The following is a 16,595-nucleotide window of genomic DNA, read 5'->3' as shown; positions in this document are numbered from 1 at the left end:
TCGGGGCGGGCGGAAGTGAATCCTTTGTTTCCCTTAAACCGCCTTTGGCTTCCTTGGAGGCCACCGATCCGTCTTCAGAAATTCATGTCCCTTCTGCCCGCCAGCTAACCCGTAACCGTTTTATCTTCTAGTCCACCATGCTCCCCAAATCTGACGTGTTGAGTCAAGATGAACTGCGCAAAAAGCTGTACCAGACGTTTAAGGATCGGGGTATACTGGACTCACTGAAGGTATCACTTTTAGGCATACCTCTTACATAAATTTTACAAGGGTAACCTGTAACAGGTAGTCCATATGTAAAGACATCCATATCTTGGGTTTTAAAAATAGCATGATACACAGATTGTATTGGTGAATTACACTGCTCTGTTCCTGTGTAACTGTTAAATCGTAAAACAAACACATTTTAGTAAGGTTAGTAAGTGAGTTAGTAAGTGGTTTTGTAATACTCATATTTGAACAGAGGATATTGTCACCATATAGAAAACATTAAGGGACTGCTTACTGTAGAAAAGTTGGGGGAATGAGGAATTTCTTCTTTAAAATATATTGAAATGTAAAAATACTTGAGCAGTAAATATTTCCTAGTACACTTTCATGTATGAATTAACAGCAAGGAGTAGGATTAGCTGAAATGTGTTTTCATTACTGTATACATTTCAAAAGACCATTTTACACTTAAAATGGGAAATTAAGGACTTTTTTTTCTTGTCTCCATTGTTTTTGTAACTTAAAAATACTTCAGACTCATCCGAAAAATACTTCAGACTCATCTGAAATATGGAAAAGCATACAAGAGAAGTCATCTCTAATACAAGTACTAATTGGCATAATGTTGTGTGTATTTGTGTATCCTCTTTACTATTATGTGGTGAGCATTTTCCTGTGTCCTTAAATGTGTCTTGAAATCCTCATTTTCATTGGCACCAGGCTCATCTTTGGACATATGGGTAATTTATGCAGCATTCCCCTGTTATTGAACATTTAGGTTATACCCAGGCTTACACATTCCTTCAATTGCATCTCTCACTTTTTGCCTAGGATAGATGAAGTGGTATTAATGAATCAAAGGGTGTGAACATTTGTAAGGTTCTTGGTGTACACGTCTTGTTTTAGAAAGGTTGTAATACAACTGACCCTTGAACAACACGGGTTTGAACTGCTCAGGTCCACTTATTTGTGGACTTTTTTCAATAAATACCTAGTACAATACTACACTGTCTGTGGTTGGTTGAATCCGCTGATGTAAAACTGGGGATATGGAGGGGGCTCCTAACCCCCGGTGGTTCGAGGGTCAACTTCAGTTTGTATTCCACCAGCAGTTTGAGAATGCACGTCTCTCTCCAGTAGTATGATCATGACATGTTTTAAACCAATCTAAGACTGAGAAACTCTATTTTAACATTCTTTCTTTTATCAGTGAGGTTGCATATATTTTCTGGCCATTTGTATGTTTTCCATGGATTGGTGCTTCATGTTCCCCTGCCCGTTTTTTTTCCCTAGGGTGCTAGTGTTTTCTTATTGATACGAGTCCTTTTAATGGAAACTTAACCTTTTTTTCCATTTTTGTGACAATACTATCTGTCTTCAATTTTAATTTGGCTCTAAAAATACTGAAGTTACATTTTTATGTGGTCAAGTCTGTTGTTTACTTTTTTTGTGCTGATTATTCTCAGTCATTTTCCACTGACAATGAATATTCACTTTTTCTAAGTTTTTAAAAAGGCTGTTTTTTTTTTTAAACAGTTAATTCCTTAACCCACCTGAAATTAGTTGTAGTACATCACGCATTAGTCCACTTTCTTAGACGGAATGCTTCTTGCCTCTGGGCATGGTGTTTGTTCTCTTACTGTCCTTTGGGTTTGGTTTGGTAGGGTTTTACTTCATGTCTATAGTCCAGTTGATAATGACCTATCATTATCCATTTGGAGCTATCCTTGTTAGGCTTTGGTATCAGGATTATGCTAGCTAGCCTTGTTCACTTTCCAGCTGCAGCCTATCCTAAGGAGAAATACTGTTTCTTGTTTGCAGCTGGCCATTCCGTTTGTTATTCTAGCGTGATCAATGGTAGGGGGGATTTTGGCAGGGGAGATTTTTACTTTCTCAGTCTGAACTAATTTACTTTCTCAGTTTAGTGACCTGAGTGAGTTCTAATTTTTACAGTTGAAGTTTTCAGTGGCCTAATTCACTTTCTCTTCGGGTGTTTGGAAACAATTTGTATTTATGATTAAGTACAGAGTCATATGGGTATCTGGTAAATGAAAAATCTTCTTTTTCCTTATTTTGAGTCTACTCTGTCAATTGCTGAGAGATGTGCTGAGGGTTCCGGGTCCCTAAGTCTTGTCTCTCCTACTTCCCCCACAATAATTGGCCTTCTTTCTTTATTTTCTTTCTTTTTTTTGAGCAGAGAAAGGTTTATTGCAGGGCCAAGCAAGGAAAACAGGTGGCTCATGCTCAAACCCGAACTCCCCTATGGTTTTTTGGGGAGAAGTTTTCATAGGCACAATTTGGGGTGAGTTCTCTGTCCTTATTTCTGTCTTAGGGATGTTGCAAGCTTTAATTCTGAATAGATTTCCCTCTTGGCACTGGCTGCTGGAAAGCCGCCCCCCCCCCCCCGCCAGTTTTTGGATTCCTTCCAGCAAGTGCTAGATGGCATGCTTTTTGGGCGTGTCAAGATGGAAATTCATCTGTAATGTCATTCCACTGTTTGCTACTCTTCCTTTTACCCTGCTTAAATCCCTCATTTAGTTCTTAGCCATTTCAGTACTTGCTTGCAAGACACCCTAAATCCTTTTGTTAATTAAGATGAATCTAAGTATATTTCTTCATTACTATGTTACAAATTTAATTAAACCACTAAAGTTTACTGGTGGAGGAGGCTTTAGTTTTCTCTTTTCAGTTACTTAACTGTATCAGATGAGGCGAAGCATATATATTCTGTTTAGTGTAAATGTGTTTTTTACTATAGGATTTTATTTTTATTTTTGAATCTTAGTTTTTTATACAGCAGGTTCTTATTAGTCATCTATTTTATACATATGAGTGTATCCATGTCAATCCGAATCTCCCAGTTCATCCCACCACCACCCCACCCCCTGGCCACTTTCCCACCTTGGTGTCCGTATGTTTTTTCTCTACATCTGTGTCTATTTCTGCCCTGCAAACCAGTTCATCTGTATCATTTTTCTAGGTTCCACATATATGCGTTAATATACGATATTTGTTTTTCTCTTTCTGACGCTTCACTCTGTATGACAGTCTCTAGATACATCCACGTCTCTACAGATGACCCAGTTTCGTTCCTTTTTATGGCTGAGTAATATTCCATTGTATATATGTGCCACATCTTCTTTATCCTTTCATCTGTTGATGGGCATATTAGGTTGCTTCCATGACCTGGCTATTGTAAATAATGCTGCAGTGAACATTGGGGTGCATGTGTCTTTTTTGAATTATGGTTTTCTCTGGGTATATGCCCAGTACTATAGGATTTTAGATACATATATAAGTTCTGTTCTGTGCTACTAATATAGAACTATATATAGAACTAATATATTCTCTTTAGCTAAAGGATAGAAGAAAGAGATGTAACGAGAACTTCATTTGTTTCTTGTTTGTATTCTATTAATAACAATTCCTTAGATGTTATTTACTGCTGAACCCCGTGAATCTAGGCAGTGTACTCTTAAGCTCCGCCCAATTGTATGTTTCAGATTATGTGCAAAATAAATTAGAACAAATATCCAGCAGTCTGATTAGGGGATTTTTTTTTAAAACCAAAATGAATAATAGCAGTGGCATTATAACTTTGAGGAAATTAGCCACCTTGAGCCTAAATTCCTCATTTATAAAATAGGGGAAAATTATTATATTTCATAACATCTAGAATTGTAAGTAGTCCACGTGAAAGTGAATCTTAATAAGCCTTTTTTGGGTTTACTGATTTTTCTCTTGTGTATACTATTTCCCTTTTGGGAACCTAATTTTATTTTGATCAATATACTTGAATATATTTAACCCAGTATTATTTTCATATCCTCCAACAATTTGCAGAGAGGTGAGGAAGTAGCAGAGTTTTCTCCTGTATTTGGTACCCCAGTGAAAAGTTGCTGAACTGGGCTCGTAGGGAAGTGAAGTTAGTCTCACCATGTTCCAGCTCACCACCAGCTCACTAGGAAGCTGGTGAAAGCAAGCTACTCTTTCTAGAACCCACTGTGCTGCTTGTCTCACAGGGTAAGACAGTGTCCAGGGGAAGGCTCCTAACTTGTGGCCATGGATTTAGAACCATTCTGGAAACTAAAGGAAGGATTCTAATTCATGTGACAAGTCTGTGTCCCGCCAGTGGAAAAAATCCTGCTGAAAATTTTTTTCCCCTCTTGTTTCATTTTGTATTTGATCTAGACGCAACTCCGAAACCAGCTAATTCACGAACTGATGCACCCTGTACTGAGTGGTGAAGTGCAGTCCCTGTCCATCTCAGTGGAAGGGAGCTCCCTCTTAATAGGAGCTTCCAACTCTCTAGTGGCAGATCACTTACAGAGATGTGGCTATGAATGTTCACTTTCTGTCTTCTTTCCCGAAAGTGGTTTGGCAAAAGAAAAGGTAACATCTTTGCTTTTCTGTGTCTGAATTTTCTGTTAACAGCTTCTCCCTCAGATAATAGCTAAGTGCTCCTTGGCTAGCTGGGTCCCTTTCTTGTTTATCTTTGAAATTACATCATGTATTTGTTATAATGTGACCAAGGAGTATGAAATCTGACATTGTTACCAATTCCTTGGTATCTTAATTTGTCTTTATAAAATTGTAATGTTTTGGAGCTAGAAGTGGTCTGACACTCCATGTAGTCTGAGGACACAAAACTGCCATTTTTGTTGAATGTCTGTTGTGAGGCTGGCACTGCTGGTCACTCTGCAGGTGGTACATGTATTACAGATGAGGATCCAGAGTCTGGAGAGGTGGGGTGATTTGCTCAAGGTCACATGATTTGGAAGTGGCAATGCAGGGCAGTAAATCTAGATCTACAGTGTGCCGTCTTCAGTATGCTACAGTCTCTTCAGATATTTGTCGTCTTTGTGATGACATAAGAGAAGTGAGGGATAAGTAACTTTTGAACACCTGTGGAGTTCTTAAATATTAGAACACCTTTTACCACTTTCCTAATTATTGTAACTATCTTTCCACCAACCACTGAACATACTAGTCACACTTGGTTATTTTAAAGGCAGATATAGCAAACTTTCCCTATTTTTTTTAATAGACGTAATTTTTTAGAGCAGTTTCGGTTCACAGCGAAAATGCGCAGAAAGGGAGATTGCCCATCTGCTCCCTAATCCCACATGTGCAGGCCTCCCCTGCTCTCAACATTTTTTTTTTTTTTTTGCGGTACACAGGCCTCTCACTGTTGTGGCCTCTCCCATTGCGGAGCACAGGCTCTGGACGCGCAGGCTCAGCGACCGTGGCTCACGGGCCCAGCCGCTCAGTGGCATGTGGGATCTTCCCAGACTGGGGCACGAACCCGTGTCCCCTGCATCGGCAGGCGGACTCTCAACCACTGTGCCACCAGGGAAGCCCAACATTTTTTACTCTGTACATTTTTACGTTCAGTGAACCTACATTGGCACATCATTATCACCTGAAGTCCATAGTTTACATTAGGGTGGAGTCTTGGGGTTGTCCCTATGTTTTTACTCTTTATCTTGGCCATAATTGTCTAGAAGTGTGGTATTCAGCTGTTTTAAGAGAACAGCAGTGTTATTATTGGAAAAACTTAAAATTTAAATATGCTGTATTTATTCATTAACAATCAGATTTTACCAGCATTAGGAATTCTTTGTTGATCCTTCTAACTTTCTAATTACATTTCACAATTTTGCTTCTAGAATGAATAATGTGTCAATTATATGGTTATAGCAGTGATTATCTAGTTCCCACACTTAAAGGTTTCTATACGCTAAAATACTGTGCAGAATATTCTTTAATGGAAAACTAATTGTAGATGGTATCAATGTTCTCAGAGTAGACACAGCATGTATTTCTATAGTATGTATTGTTTACTAAGAATACTCAAACTCTTTGACCACATGTATATGTAAAATAGTTTTAAACATTTTGTAGTTGTAAAGATAGTACAGACTTAGTTTATTTACATTTTGAAGCAATAGTAATTTAAAAATGTCATTGCAATTGAAAGACCCTGGAATGCACTCATATATTCATTGGTGCCTCAGATGTTTGAGTGTTTCTTATCTGTAAGACATTAACCATTTCTGTTATTTCTGTTAGGCACATCATTTTTGCTGTGAATTATTTGGAGGTTAATTACGTGATCAAGAGAAAAATTTTATCCTTTTGACTGCAGCGTTTATTGTAACTTAATATAAGAAAGCTTACGTGTTACATTATTAGCATAGTTATAATCTTATTTAGTCTGAACCATGATTTTTAGTCTTAAATTGGGATGTTTCTGAATATATCACTTACACATTGATGTTAAAATCTGTGTACTTTTTTTTTTAAGGTATTTACTATGCAGGATCTATTACAACTCATTAAAATCAACCCTGAATCCAGTCTCTATAAATCACTGGTAGGATTGTTTCGTTTTTATAACCTGCTTTGGTTTGTTAATAATAACTGAATAGTTGAATAAAGGTAAAATATTTTCTTTTAACAGATTTCAGGATTTGATAAAGAAAACCATAAAGGTAGGAGCCTTCATCTTTGTAGAGAATAGGAACATTTTTGTTATGTATTGTTTTGTATAAAAGTATGAAACTAATAATTTTCAGGTGGAAGAATAGGGAATTTGAATTGAATCATTTGACTTTTTTCCTTGCTGACAATACCTTTTTAAATAGAACGATTCATCTGTTTTACAAATGTGGATCCTTTCCCCAAAATTTTAACCTTTTAAAATCGCTATTACTCAAATGAGAAAACTAGAGACAGCATCAAGAGCCCTACGAACGGACTGAAAGCTGGTCTTTGTAGAGATACCCACTGTTTGGAACATTTGCAAAACAAAAACAAATAACGTTTAGGCCACTATCTTTGTATCCTAGATAGGCCCCTAAGTACAATGTATAGAGTATTGTATTAATATTGGCTTAAAGAATGAAATATCTGTTCAGTAATGTGCTTGTTTTTATTGTTTATATAGGCCTGATAAATTGCATTAATATTGGCCTTGATAATAACCTTCAAAGAGTCCATAACTACTCTGAGATAATAAAAAATGTATATATTGGTCTCTGCCCCCAGTTCCTGGTACACAGCTCCCAAAATCCTTGTAATTTCCTAAGTGATAAGAACACAAGGAGCATATCTTGTTCTAGTTACTGGTCTTTGACCTCCATTCTTGACACAGGTCTCCTGAAACCCTTGTAATTTCCTGGGTGATAGGAGTGTCTTGTGTTCAAATGAGCCAAGACTACGTGGGTCCCTGGATGGCTCCTGGATGAGGGCTGGTCACTGGAAAGACCAAGCCATGATTAGAAGCTTGAGGTTTTCAGCTTTGCTCCCCATTCTATTGAAGGGAGGAGGACTAAAAATGAATAATCAATCATTTTGGTGAATAATCGATCATGAATGTGTGATGAAGCCTCCATAAATCCCAAAAGTATGGGGTTCGGAGAGCTTCCAGGTTGGTGAACACGTGGAGGTGCTAGGAGATTGGCACACCTGGAGAGGGCATAGAAGCTCTGGGCTCCTTCCCACATGTACCTCGCCCTGTGTGTCTCTTCTATTTAGCTGTTCAACTGTGTCCTTTATCATATCCCTTTTTTTATATATAAGTTTTATTTATTTATTTTTGGCTGCATTGGGTCTTCGCTGCTGCACGTGGGCCTTCTCTAGTTGCGGTGAGCAGGGGCTACTCTTTGTTGCAGTGCACGGGCTTCTCGTTGTGGTGGCTTCTCATTGCGGAGCACGGGCTCTAGGCACGCGGGCTTCAGTAGTTGTGGCACATGGACTCAGTAGTTGTGGCTCACGGGCTCTAGAGCACAGGCTCAGTAGTTGTGGCACATGGGCTTAGTTGCTCCGCGGCATGTGGGATCTTCCTGGACCAGGGCTTGAACCCATGTCCCCTGCATTGGCAGGTGGATTCTCAACCACTGCGCCACCAGGGAAGCCGCCTATCATATCCTTTAATAAACTGGTAAACGTAAGAAAGTGTTTCCCTGAGTTTTTTGAGCTGTTCTGGTACGTTAATGAAGCCCAAGGAGGAGGTTGTGGGAACCTCCTATGTATAGCCAGTTGCTCAGAAGCACAGGTGACAACCTGGGCATGTGACTGGCACCTGAAGAATGTATAGGCATGGTGGCAGGGGGTGGTCAGTGTGGGACTGAGGCCCTTAACCCATGGGATCGGATGCTGCCTCCAGGTGGACAGTGTCAGAATAGAGTTCAAGTGTAGGCCATCCATCCGGTGTCGCAGAGAATGGCTTGGTGTGAGGAAAAGCCCCACACACTGGGTGACCAGGAGAGTCGGAAGTAAGTGTTGTGAAGTGTTCTGTATAAAAGTCAAGGGGCTCACAGGGAGGGGAGAGATGGGAGGGAAGAGGTGGGTTTTTCCCTACACAGAAGGAGGGAAGCTGAGGGTTTTTTTTCCTTTACAACTGCTGTGGGTGACAGGCCACAGGCTGGACTTGATGATGGACTTGGTAGTATGAACATACACGTTACAGGCAAGTTACCAGCTTACTTGTTATTTAGATCTTTTCCAAAAAATCCGTAACGTCATGTAATGGCCTTTTTGTGTTAGCGTGCTCCTTGATTTTGTCTGTTGCCAGAATTGCTACCATCCCTGCTGGGACATTAATTCAGGACTTGCCATTTGGCAGACACTTGAGTACCTACTTGCTGCCAGTCATTATTCTGTGACTTAACTGCCTGGTCTCCCGGGAGTAATGTTAGTAGAGGGTAAGTAAATTGGATCAAAAGACATTCTGTTTTTATTTTACTGTATTATTGAAGTATAGTTGACCTACAATGTTGTTAATTTCTGCTGTACAGCTAAGTGATTCCGTTATACATAAATGTACATTCTTTTTCATATTCTTTTCCGTTATGGTTTATCACAGGATATTGGATATAGTTCCCTGTGCTCTATAGTAGGACCTTGTTGTTTTCCATCCAATGTATAATATTTGGATCACAAGACATTCTAGATCACCTGCAAAGTAGGTCATCCTTACTGAAGTTGAGGATGGTAGGTGATCCTAGGTTGTAGATTCTATGGCCGTGCTGTTTAGTGTAACTCTGAGATGGGAATGTCTGTATGTGTGTTGCCTGATATGGTAGCCACTAGCCACATGGGGCTATTGAGCATTTGAAATGTGGCTAGTGTGACTGAGGAACTGAGATTTTAATTTAAGTAGCTACACGTGACTAGTGGCTGTCACGTTGGACAGCACAGTTCTAAGTAAATAGCTGTTGTCTGTAGTGTAACTATTTCAGAAAGGAATTTAGAGCTTGAAGGGATATTAAGAAATAATTCATTTATTTATAGGTATTTATACTATTAAAAATGGCTTTGCACCTTTAAGCACTCTTTAAATCTTTCTAGTTCAGAAAGACATCTGGCTAACATCTCTTACCAGCTTTATCCAGCATCCTAGTAAAATTTATGAAATTCAGAAAACTGAGTTGCAGACATGTCATGCATCCTAATGACATAATTTGGATAGAATTATTGGGTAACAGTAAAGCAGCTACTGTTAAAATGAAATAATTTAAAAATTGGTGGCTCCCCATTAAGAGATTGAGACCATCAGAAAACATGTTAAGAAGATGTTTTGTACCTAACTGTTGTGTATTCCCTGACAGAGATCTTTGGTCTTATGTTACTGTGTCTATACTTTGAGAGTGCTGATCTGTTGAATGGTTACAGTACTTTTCCCCTAGATTCCACTCACACATCCTTCCCACCCCTAATTTTTCCTTTCAAAGATAATGATACTCAGAAAATAGCTGGCCAGAGGATTTGGACACTGGCTCTTTTCTTTCTGGAAGTTAAAATCCTTGCCTGTGATTGGCAAAAGAATAGATAGATATAGATAGATCAGTGGGACAGAATAGAGAGCCCAGAAATAGGTCTACACAAACATAGTCAACTAGCCTTTAACACAGGCAATTCAATGGAGGACATATAGTCTTGTCAACAAGTGGTGCTGGAACAGTTGGACATTCATATGCACAGATATGAACCTGGGCGCAGACCTTACACAAAAATTAACTGAAAACGAATCATATATCTAAATGTAAAACACAAAACTGTAAAACTTCTGGAAGAAAACATAGAAAATCTTTGTGACCTGCTGTTTGGCGATGAGATATAATACCAAAAGCATGATACATGAAAGAAAAAATAGACCAGTTAGACTTTATTAAAATTTAAAAACGTCTGCTCTATGAAAGACTGAAAAGACAAATTACAGACTGGGAGAGGGTATTGGCAAAAGACATCCAATAAAGGACTTGCATCAAAAATACACAAAGAACTCTGAAAACTCAACACTAAAGGGACAAGTCAGTTAAAAAATGGGCAAAGGATCTGAACAGATAGCTCTCCAAAGAAGATATACAGGTGGCAAATAAGCATGAAAAGATGCTGCACGTTATTTGTTAGAGACATGCAAATTAAAACAAAAATGAGATAACATGGCCAAAATCCAGAACACCTTCAGCACTAAATGCTGGTAAGGATGTGAAGCGATATGAACTGTCACTCATTGCTGGTGGGAATACAAAATGGTACAGCCACCTGGGGAGATAGCTTGGTGGTTTCTTTTTTTTAAAAATAAATTTATTTTTGGCTGCATTGGGTCGTTGTTGCTGCGCGTGGGCTTTCTCTAGTTGCGGTGAGCAGGGGCCACTCTTCGTTGAGGTGCGTGGGCTTCTCACTGCGGTGGCTTCTCTTGTTGCGGAGCACGGGCTCTAGGCGCGCAGGCTTCAGCAGTTGCGACACACAGGCTCAGTAGTTGTGGCTCGTGGGCTTAGTTGTTCCGCGGCATGTGGGATCCTCCCAGACCAGGGCTCGAACCCATGTCCCCTGCATTGGCGGGTGGATTCTTAACCACCGTGCCACCAGGGAAGCCCAGTTTGGTGGTTTCTTACAAAACTAAACATAGTCTTACCCTACAATCCAACAGTCATTGTCTTAGGTATGTACCCAAGTGACTTGACAACTTAAGTCCACACAGACACCTGCACGTGAATGTTTGTAGCAACTTTATTCGTAATTGTCAGAAATTGGGAACAACCAAGATGTTACTTGGTAACTGAACGGATAAACAAGCTGTGGTACTTCCAGACAGGGAAATACTATTCAGCTAAGAGGAATGAGCTACCAAGCCATGCAAAGAGATGAATGAATCGCAAATGTGTATTGTTAATGTAAGAAGCCTGCCTGAAAAGGCTACGTGCTATATGATTCCATTTATGTGACATTCTGGAAAAGGCAAAGCTATAGTGATAGTAAACACATCAGTGGTTGCTAGGGATTTGGAGGGAAGGGGTAGGAGGTTGAAGAAGTGAAGCACAGGATTTTTTTTAGGGTGGTGAAAGTATTCTTCCGATACCTGTAATGGTATGATACATGGCACCAGACATTTGCCTAAAACCTGTAGAACTTTACAAAGAACAAGCCTTCATGTATGCAAATTTAGGAGGTCAGGTGATCTCAGGATGGAATGCGGACTGTGACAAAACCATCTAACTGTAGTAACCTCACTGAAGGGGGTGGGGGAAAAATATGCTGAGCTATCTAACTTGGGAAAGGAATGAAGACTAAGACAAAAGACAGAAGCAACTGTACATAGGCTGGGTATTCAAGGTGAGAGTTATTTCTCATGGGAGTGCTGGTTAACAATTCTGAAACCATGATACACGTATGCTGGAATTGAACAATTAAGTAAGTGGATAGAAGATGGCGGGAGCCAGGTGTTCACTGCTGGAGCGGGACTTTACAGATAAACAAGGGGAGGAGACTGGGATGATCCATACGGTAATGGCTTAGTTGGAGACATTAGTATGAACTCATGTTTAGCTTAATATAGATACAGATGATACATAGAGATATTTATAGATATGTTTGTGTACACAGGTTAGTGTACGTTCGTATTTCCTTGCTGTCTCGGCTGAGGGGCTGGAAGCAGTGACACCCCAGTTGCAATGAGCACACCTCGAGCCCGGTTTGCAGTACTAAGATTCGGTTTCTAATACCATTCCACAATAATAGGAACCAGGGCTCCTTGGAGCAGCGGTTGACTGCAGGAGTGCAACAGAGACTATACAAGATGAGCTTGGAGCCCCTTACAGTGCTAGAACCTAAGGAAGTGCTTAAGACAAAAACCCATGATGAAAGTGCTCCCAGAGGCCAAAGCTGGAACAATTGGAGCAACAAAATAAAAGAGTGGGTTTTATCAGTGAGTTGTAGAATTACACGTGAATTATAGTTACCAAGGTATAAAACAGGAGTCCATACGGATATAAATAAATGACTGGATAAAGGAGGAGACTAGACGTATCCTTCTTGGGTGAGGGTGTGGAGGGGAGAGAGGGGAAGTGGAACTAATTAGGGGCCTGCAGAAAGCACTGCAGAACTGGGAAAAGGCACCAGCGTTAGAAATGCTGAGGTGGAAGAGCACACCGCCAAAGATGACCTCCTGCAGGATCTTGAAGATTTCCGTCAAACGTTGACCTTTGTCCATAGAGGGAGCCAAGATCTGGCCTCAGCATGACAGCAAGAAGGGGTGAGGTGAGAACAGCCTGATAGGAAATGGTCAGAAGAAGAGGATGGATGAGACAGAAGAGTTGCAAGGCAATGAATATGAAAGAACAGAGTTTATATCTACAGTAGGGGAAGTAAAAGAGAGTATGTTGTATGATATCACTTATAGGTTCATTTGTGTCATATTTTAGATTCCATATATCTATGAAACAGACTCACAGACATAGGGAGCAGGCTTGTGGTGGCCAAGGGAGAGAGGGGATGGGAGAGGGATGGAGTGGGAGGCTGGGGTGAGCAGATGTGAGCTATTATATATGGAGTGGATAAATAACAAGGCCCTACTGTACAGCACAGGGAACTATATTCAGTATCCTATGATAAACCATAATGGAAAAGAATATGAAAAAAAGTGTATATATGTATAACTGAATCACTTTGCTGTATAGCAGAAATTAACACAACATTGTCAATCAACTATACTTCAATTTAAGGAAACAGTATATTGTAGTATCTTCAGTAGAAAAGAAAAATAAATCCTTAACTTGGCTGATGCAGAAGTCCATTCATCTCTTCCAAGAAAGTGAAAACTTCTAAAATTTATACTCATGACTTAAAAAAAAAGTTTCAGTGAATTTCCTGGCAGTCCAGTGGTTAGGAATCTGTGCTTCCACTCCCAGGGGCCTGGGTTTGATCCCTGGTCTGGGAACTAACATCTCACAAGCTGCACGGCGTGGCCAAAAAGAAAAAAATTTTTGAACTATTCAGAAGGGTATGAAGTTAAAGAAGAGTAGGAATTTCTGTTCATATTCTCTAATTTCACTTTCTGCCGATAACTAGAATGAAGAGTGTCCTGTTTATCCTACCAGAAGTTAGTTCACAGGTGTCAAAGTCTATATGTAATCAAAACATATACTCATACATGGAATCATATAGATACTGTTGGGCAATTTGCTTTCTTTATCCACCAATATATCTTTCTCTAGCCGTGTACTTGGACTAATTGTTTTTTAGAATGTATTTAATTAACCCCCTGTTGATGGAGATTTTATTGTTTCATCGCTTGGTTTTTGCCATTAGAGGCATGCGGTGTGCGGTGCTACACCCTTTTGGGAAAGTATAGCTGTGTAAATTCAGAGAGGTGGAAAGACTAGGTGAAAGGGCACTTGCACTTTGAATATCCATAAACACGGGCAAATTTCCCTCCCAAGTGAAAAGAGCACGCCTGCTTCCCCGCTCCCTTGCTGACACTTAGAGCGCTAAGATTAAAATTTTGGTAATACGCTTATTGGGAAAATACGATCTTTCTGTTGTAGTGTTAATTTGCATTTATTTATAATTTTGTTCATGTTTATTCAACATTGAAAATTTTTTCTGTGAACTTTGTCCATGTCTTGCCCTATTTTTCTGTTTTCTTACTGATTTGTTAAAAACTCTTTGATGTTTATGAAGATTAGTTCTCTGTCTCTGTATTATGCCAAATAGCTGTTTCCAGTGTATCACTTGTCTTTTGACTTTGCTATTTCACGCCACATATAAGTTCTTAATTTGTACGTTTGATGAATACTTCTCCTTATTGCTTGTAGGTTTCTGTATCATGCTTGGAAAAACCTTTGCTCAGAAATTATTCTTAAAATATACATGATGTAAAAAAGATAATGTTATAAAACCAAGATTGCATGAACAGTGATTGAGCAACAGTTGAATGAAAGAAAGTTGTAAAACAAAACTATACACGTTGTGTCGTTTAGGTTTTCTCATGCAGTTTCTGAAAGAATTGGCAGAATATCATCAGGCTAAAGAGAGTTGCAGTATGGGAACTCAGACAAGTTCAACATTTCCCGTCAAAGACTCCCTTGGTAATTATGGTCTTCCATAATTTCACTTCTTCCGTTTTCTCTCTTGAATGAAGGAGATGACCTGATGTACCGTATTATGTATTTGTTGCTTGACTGGGAGGGATGCAGGCTGCTGGCGGTAGGGGCGCCCATTTTTTCTGGGGTCACTGCTGGGAGGGACCAGGAACTGCTCTCCAGGGCTGCTCCTCCCTTCATGGCCGCCAAGGCTATGCTTTCCAAACCTCGTGGGGATCCAAAGGCCCACTTCCTTGTCTGTTGGGTTGAACCTCTCTTGACTGGGAGGTTCTTCCCTGTGTCTCATCTAACTTTATAGCCACTAAAGTGAGAAGATCTTAGACTATTTGCATTGCAGAGAACTAAAGAAGTGAGTGGGCCATCCCTTCATTTTATAAGTTGAGAAAACTGAGGTCACCAGAGGAAGAGCAACTTGGCAATGCCGAGTCTCGGTCAGAACTGATATGAGTCCAAGTTTTCTGGTCAGTGATCCAGAGCCTTTTCTGCTGTGCAGGCTTTCTGTAATACCATCCTGCCCTTCAGTTGTGTGCTCAGGAGAGAAGGGAAACAGCTGGCTAATAGGATATGGTTAATCGATTTCTTGGCCCTTCCTTACTCTTAAACTGCACTAGTGCCTTTAACTTGTAAAAACATAAGTTCATAACTTGTAAAGACCGTATTGTATGACTGTGCCTTTCATTTATTTAGGTGTAGGTTTTATTCCATTAGAAACATAGAACATGCTTATTCTACAGCAGTTCTGTTCAATAATATGAGCCACATGTGTAATAAAAATTTTCTAGTAGCTAAAGTAGAAAAGGTAAGAAGAAACAGGTGAAATTTGTTTTGGTAATACATTTTATATAACTTCGTATGTCTAAAATATTATTCCAATATGAAATCAATACGAAAAATATTAATGAGGTATTTTACGTTTATTTTTTTGTACTCGGTCCTTGATATCTGGTGTGTCTTTTACACTTAGAGTACATCTCATTTTGAACTGGTCATATTCCATGTACTCAGTATGGCCAAATGTGGCTAGCGGCCTGCATTGGACAGTCCAGAGCATTTGGAAAATCCAGAAAAGTAGATGGAAATTTTTGCCGACGAGAGACATACCGCCAATATTTTAATCTGCTTCTGCCAGCCTTTTCTTCCTATGCCTGCTTTTTGGTGGTATTGGTGTTACACATGATTGAGATTGTATGCGAGGGCCAGGTTTGCAGTGTGCTACGTGGTTGGTTTCAAATCCACAGTTGGTTTGAGGGCTGCAGGTCTGCTGGAAAGAGTGCCAGAATGCGAGGCAATCATAGACCTGGCTTTAGCCCCGCTGATGCCATTATAGAGTTGCTTAGCCCTCTGGACGTCACTTCAACTGTATGGGCGTCTGTTTCCTCTTCTGTGGAGAGGAGGAGTTGAAACACATGATCTTTGATTCATCTTAAGGTCAGTGTTTTCAAAGTGAGTCAGCTTTAACCAAAGTCCAATGAAGAGCTCTCTCCCATGGCATTTAGACACTAGAAAGAGATGCCCGTGTTTTCTGACTTGAACTGTACTTTTTTTCTTTTCCCCTGACATTTTATGATGAGGATTCTCAGACATTCAGAAAAGTTGACACAGTTTTACAGCACACACTTGTATACCTCAAGTCTGCCATGAAATTTGCATTATACTTGCTTGATCACTTACGTGTCCATCCATTAAGCTCTCTCACTTTTTTGATGCATTACCAAGTAAATTGCAGACATCCTTACACTTTCCCTTAAGTACACTCTTTGTGTTTGAACAGAGCTCTGGCCTCTTGCTCACCTGCCCACGTTTCTTTAACCTTTCCTGTGTTGTTTTTTGATAGCTGAGAAGCTTCAGCTTATTGACGATGAGTTTGCAGGTGCTTACCCTCAGCATCCAAAGTTAGAATCTTTAGAAATCAAGTTAAACGAATATAAGAGAGAAATTGAACAGCAGCTACGGGCAGAAATGAGTCAAAAGGTAAGATTTATCTTGTTATAACCA

General features: G+C 39.7%; 1 protein-coding gene across 12 annotated transcripts in view; it reads left to right on the top strand.

The window, feature by feature from the left end:
- The window catches only part of OFD1 (OFD1 centriole and centriolar satellite protein), a 74,221-nt gene that overhangs the window by 2,756 nt on the left and 54,870 nt on the right, over positions 1-16,595 (top strand). For 6 of the 12 annotated variants that reach the window (XM_022565986.3, XM_089904774.1, XM_022565983.3 and 3 more), the window contains exons 2-8: positions 132-230; positions 746-817; positions 4,402-4,602; positions 6,518-6,586; positions 6,674-6,704; positions 14,478-14,585; positions 16,435-16,571. In XM_022565986.3, the coding sequence (XP_022421694.1) occupies positions 138-230; positions 746-817; positions 4,402-4,602; positions 6,518-6,586; positions 6,674-6,704; positions 14,478-14,585; positions 16,435-16,571 (711 nt within the window). In that variant the 5' untranslated portion in view covers positions 132-137. The other 6 variants (XM_022565985.2, XM_022565984.3, XM_089904772.1 and 3 more) reach the window with 5 other exon arrangements.

Source organism: Delphinapterus leucas, chromosome X (assembly GCF_059928025.1).
Source record: "Delphinapterus leucas isolate spDelLeu-1000000601 "Yukka" chromosome X, BTC_Dleu_Yukka2, whole genome shotgun sequence".
Taxonomy (NCBI): domain Eukaryota; kingdom Metazoa; phylum Chordata; class Mammalia; order Artiodactyla; family Monodontidae; genus Delphinapterus; species Delphinapterus leucas.
Note: the sequence above shows the minus strand (reverse complement) of the source record. Positions and strands in the feature narration are given on the sequence as shown.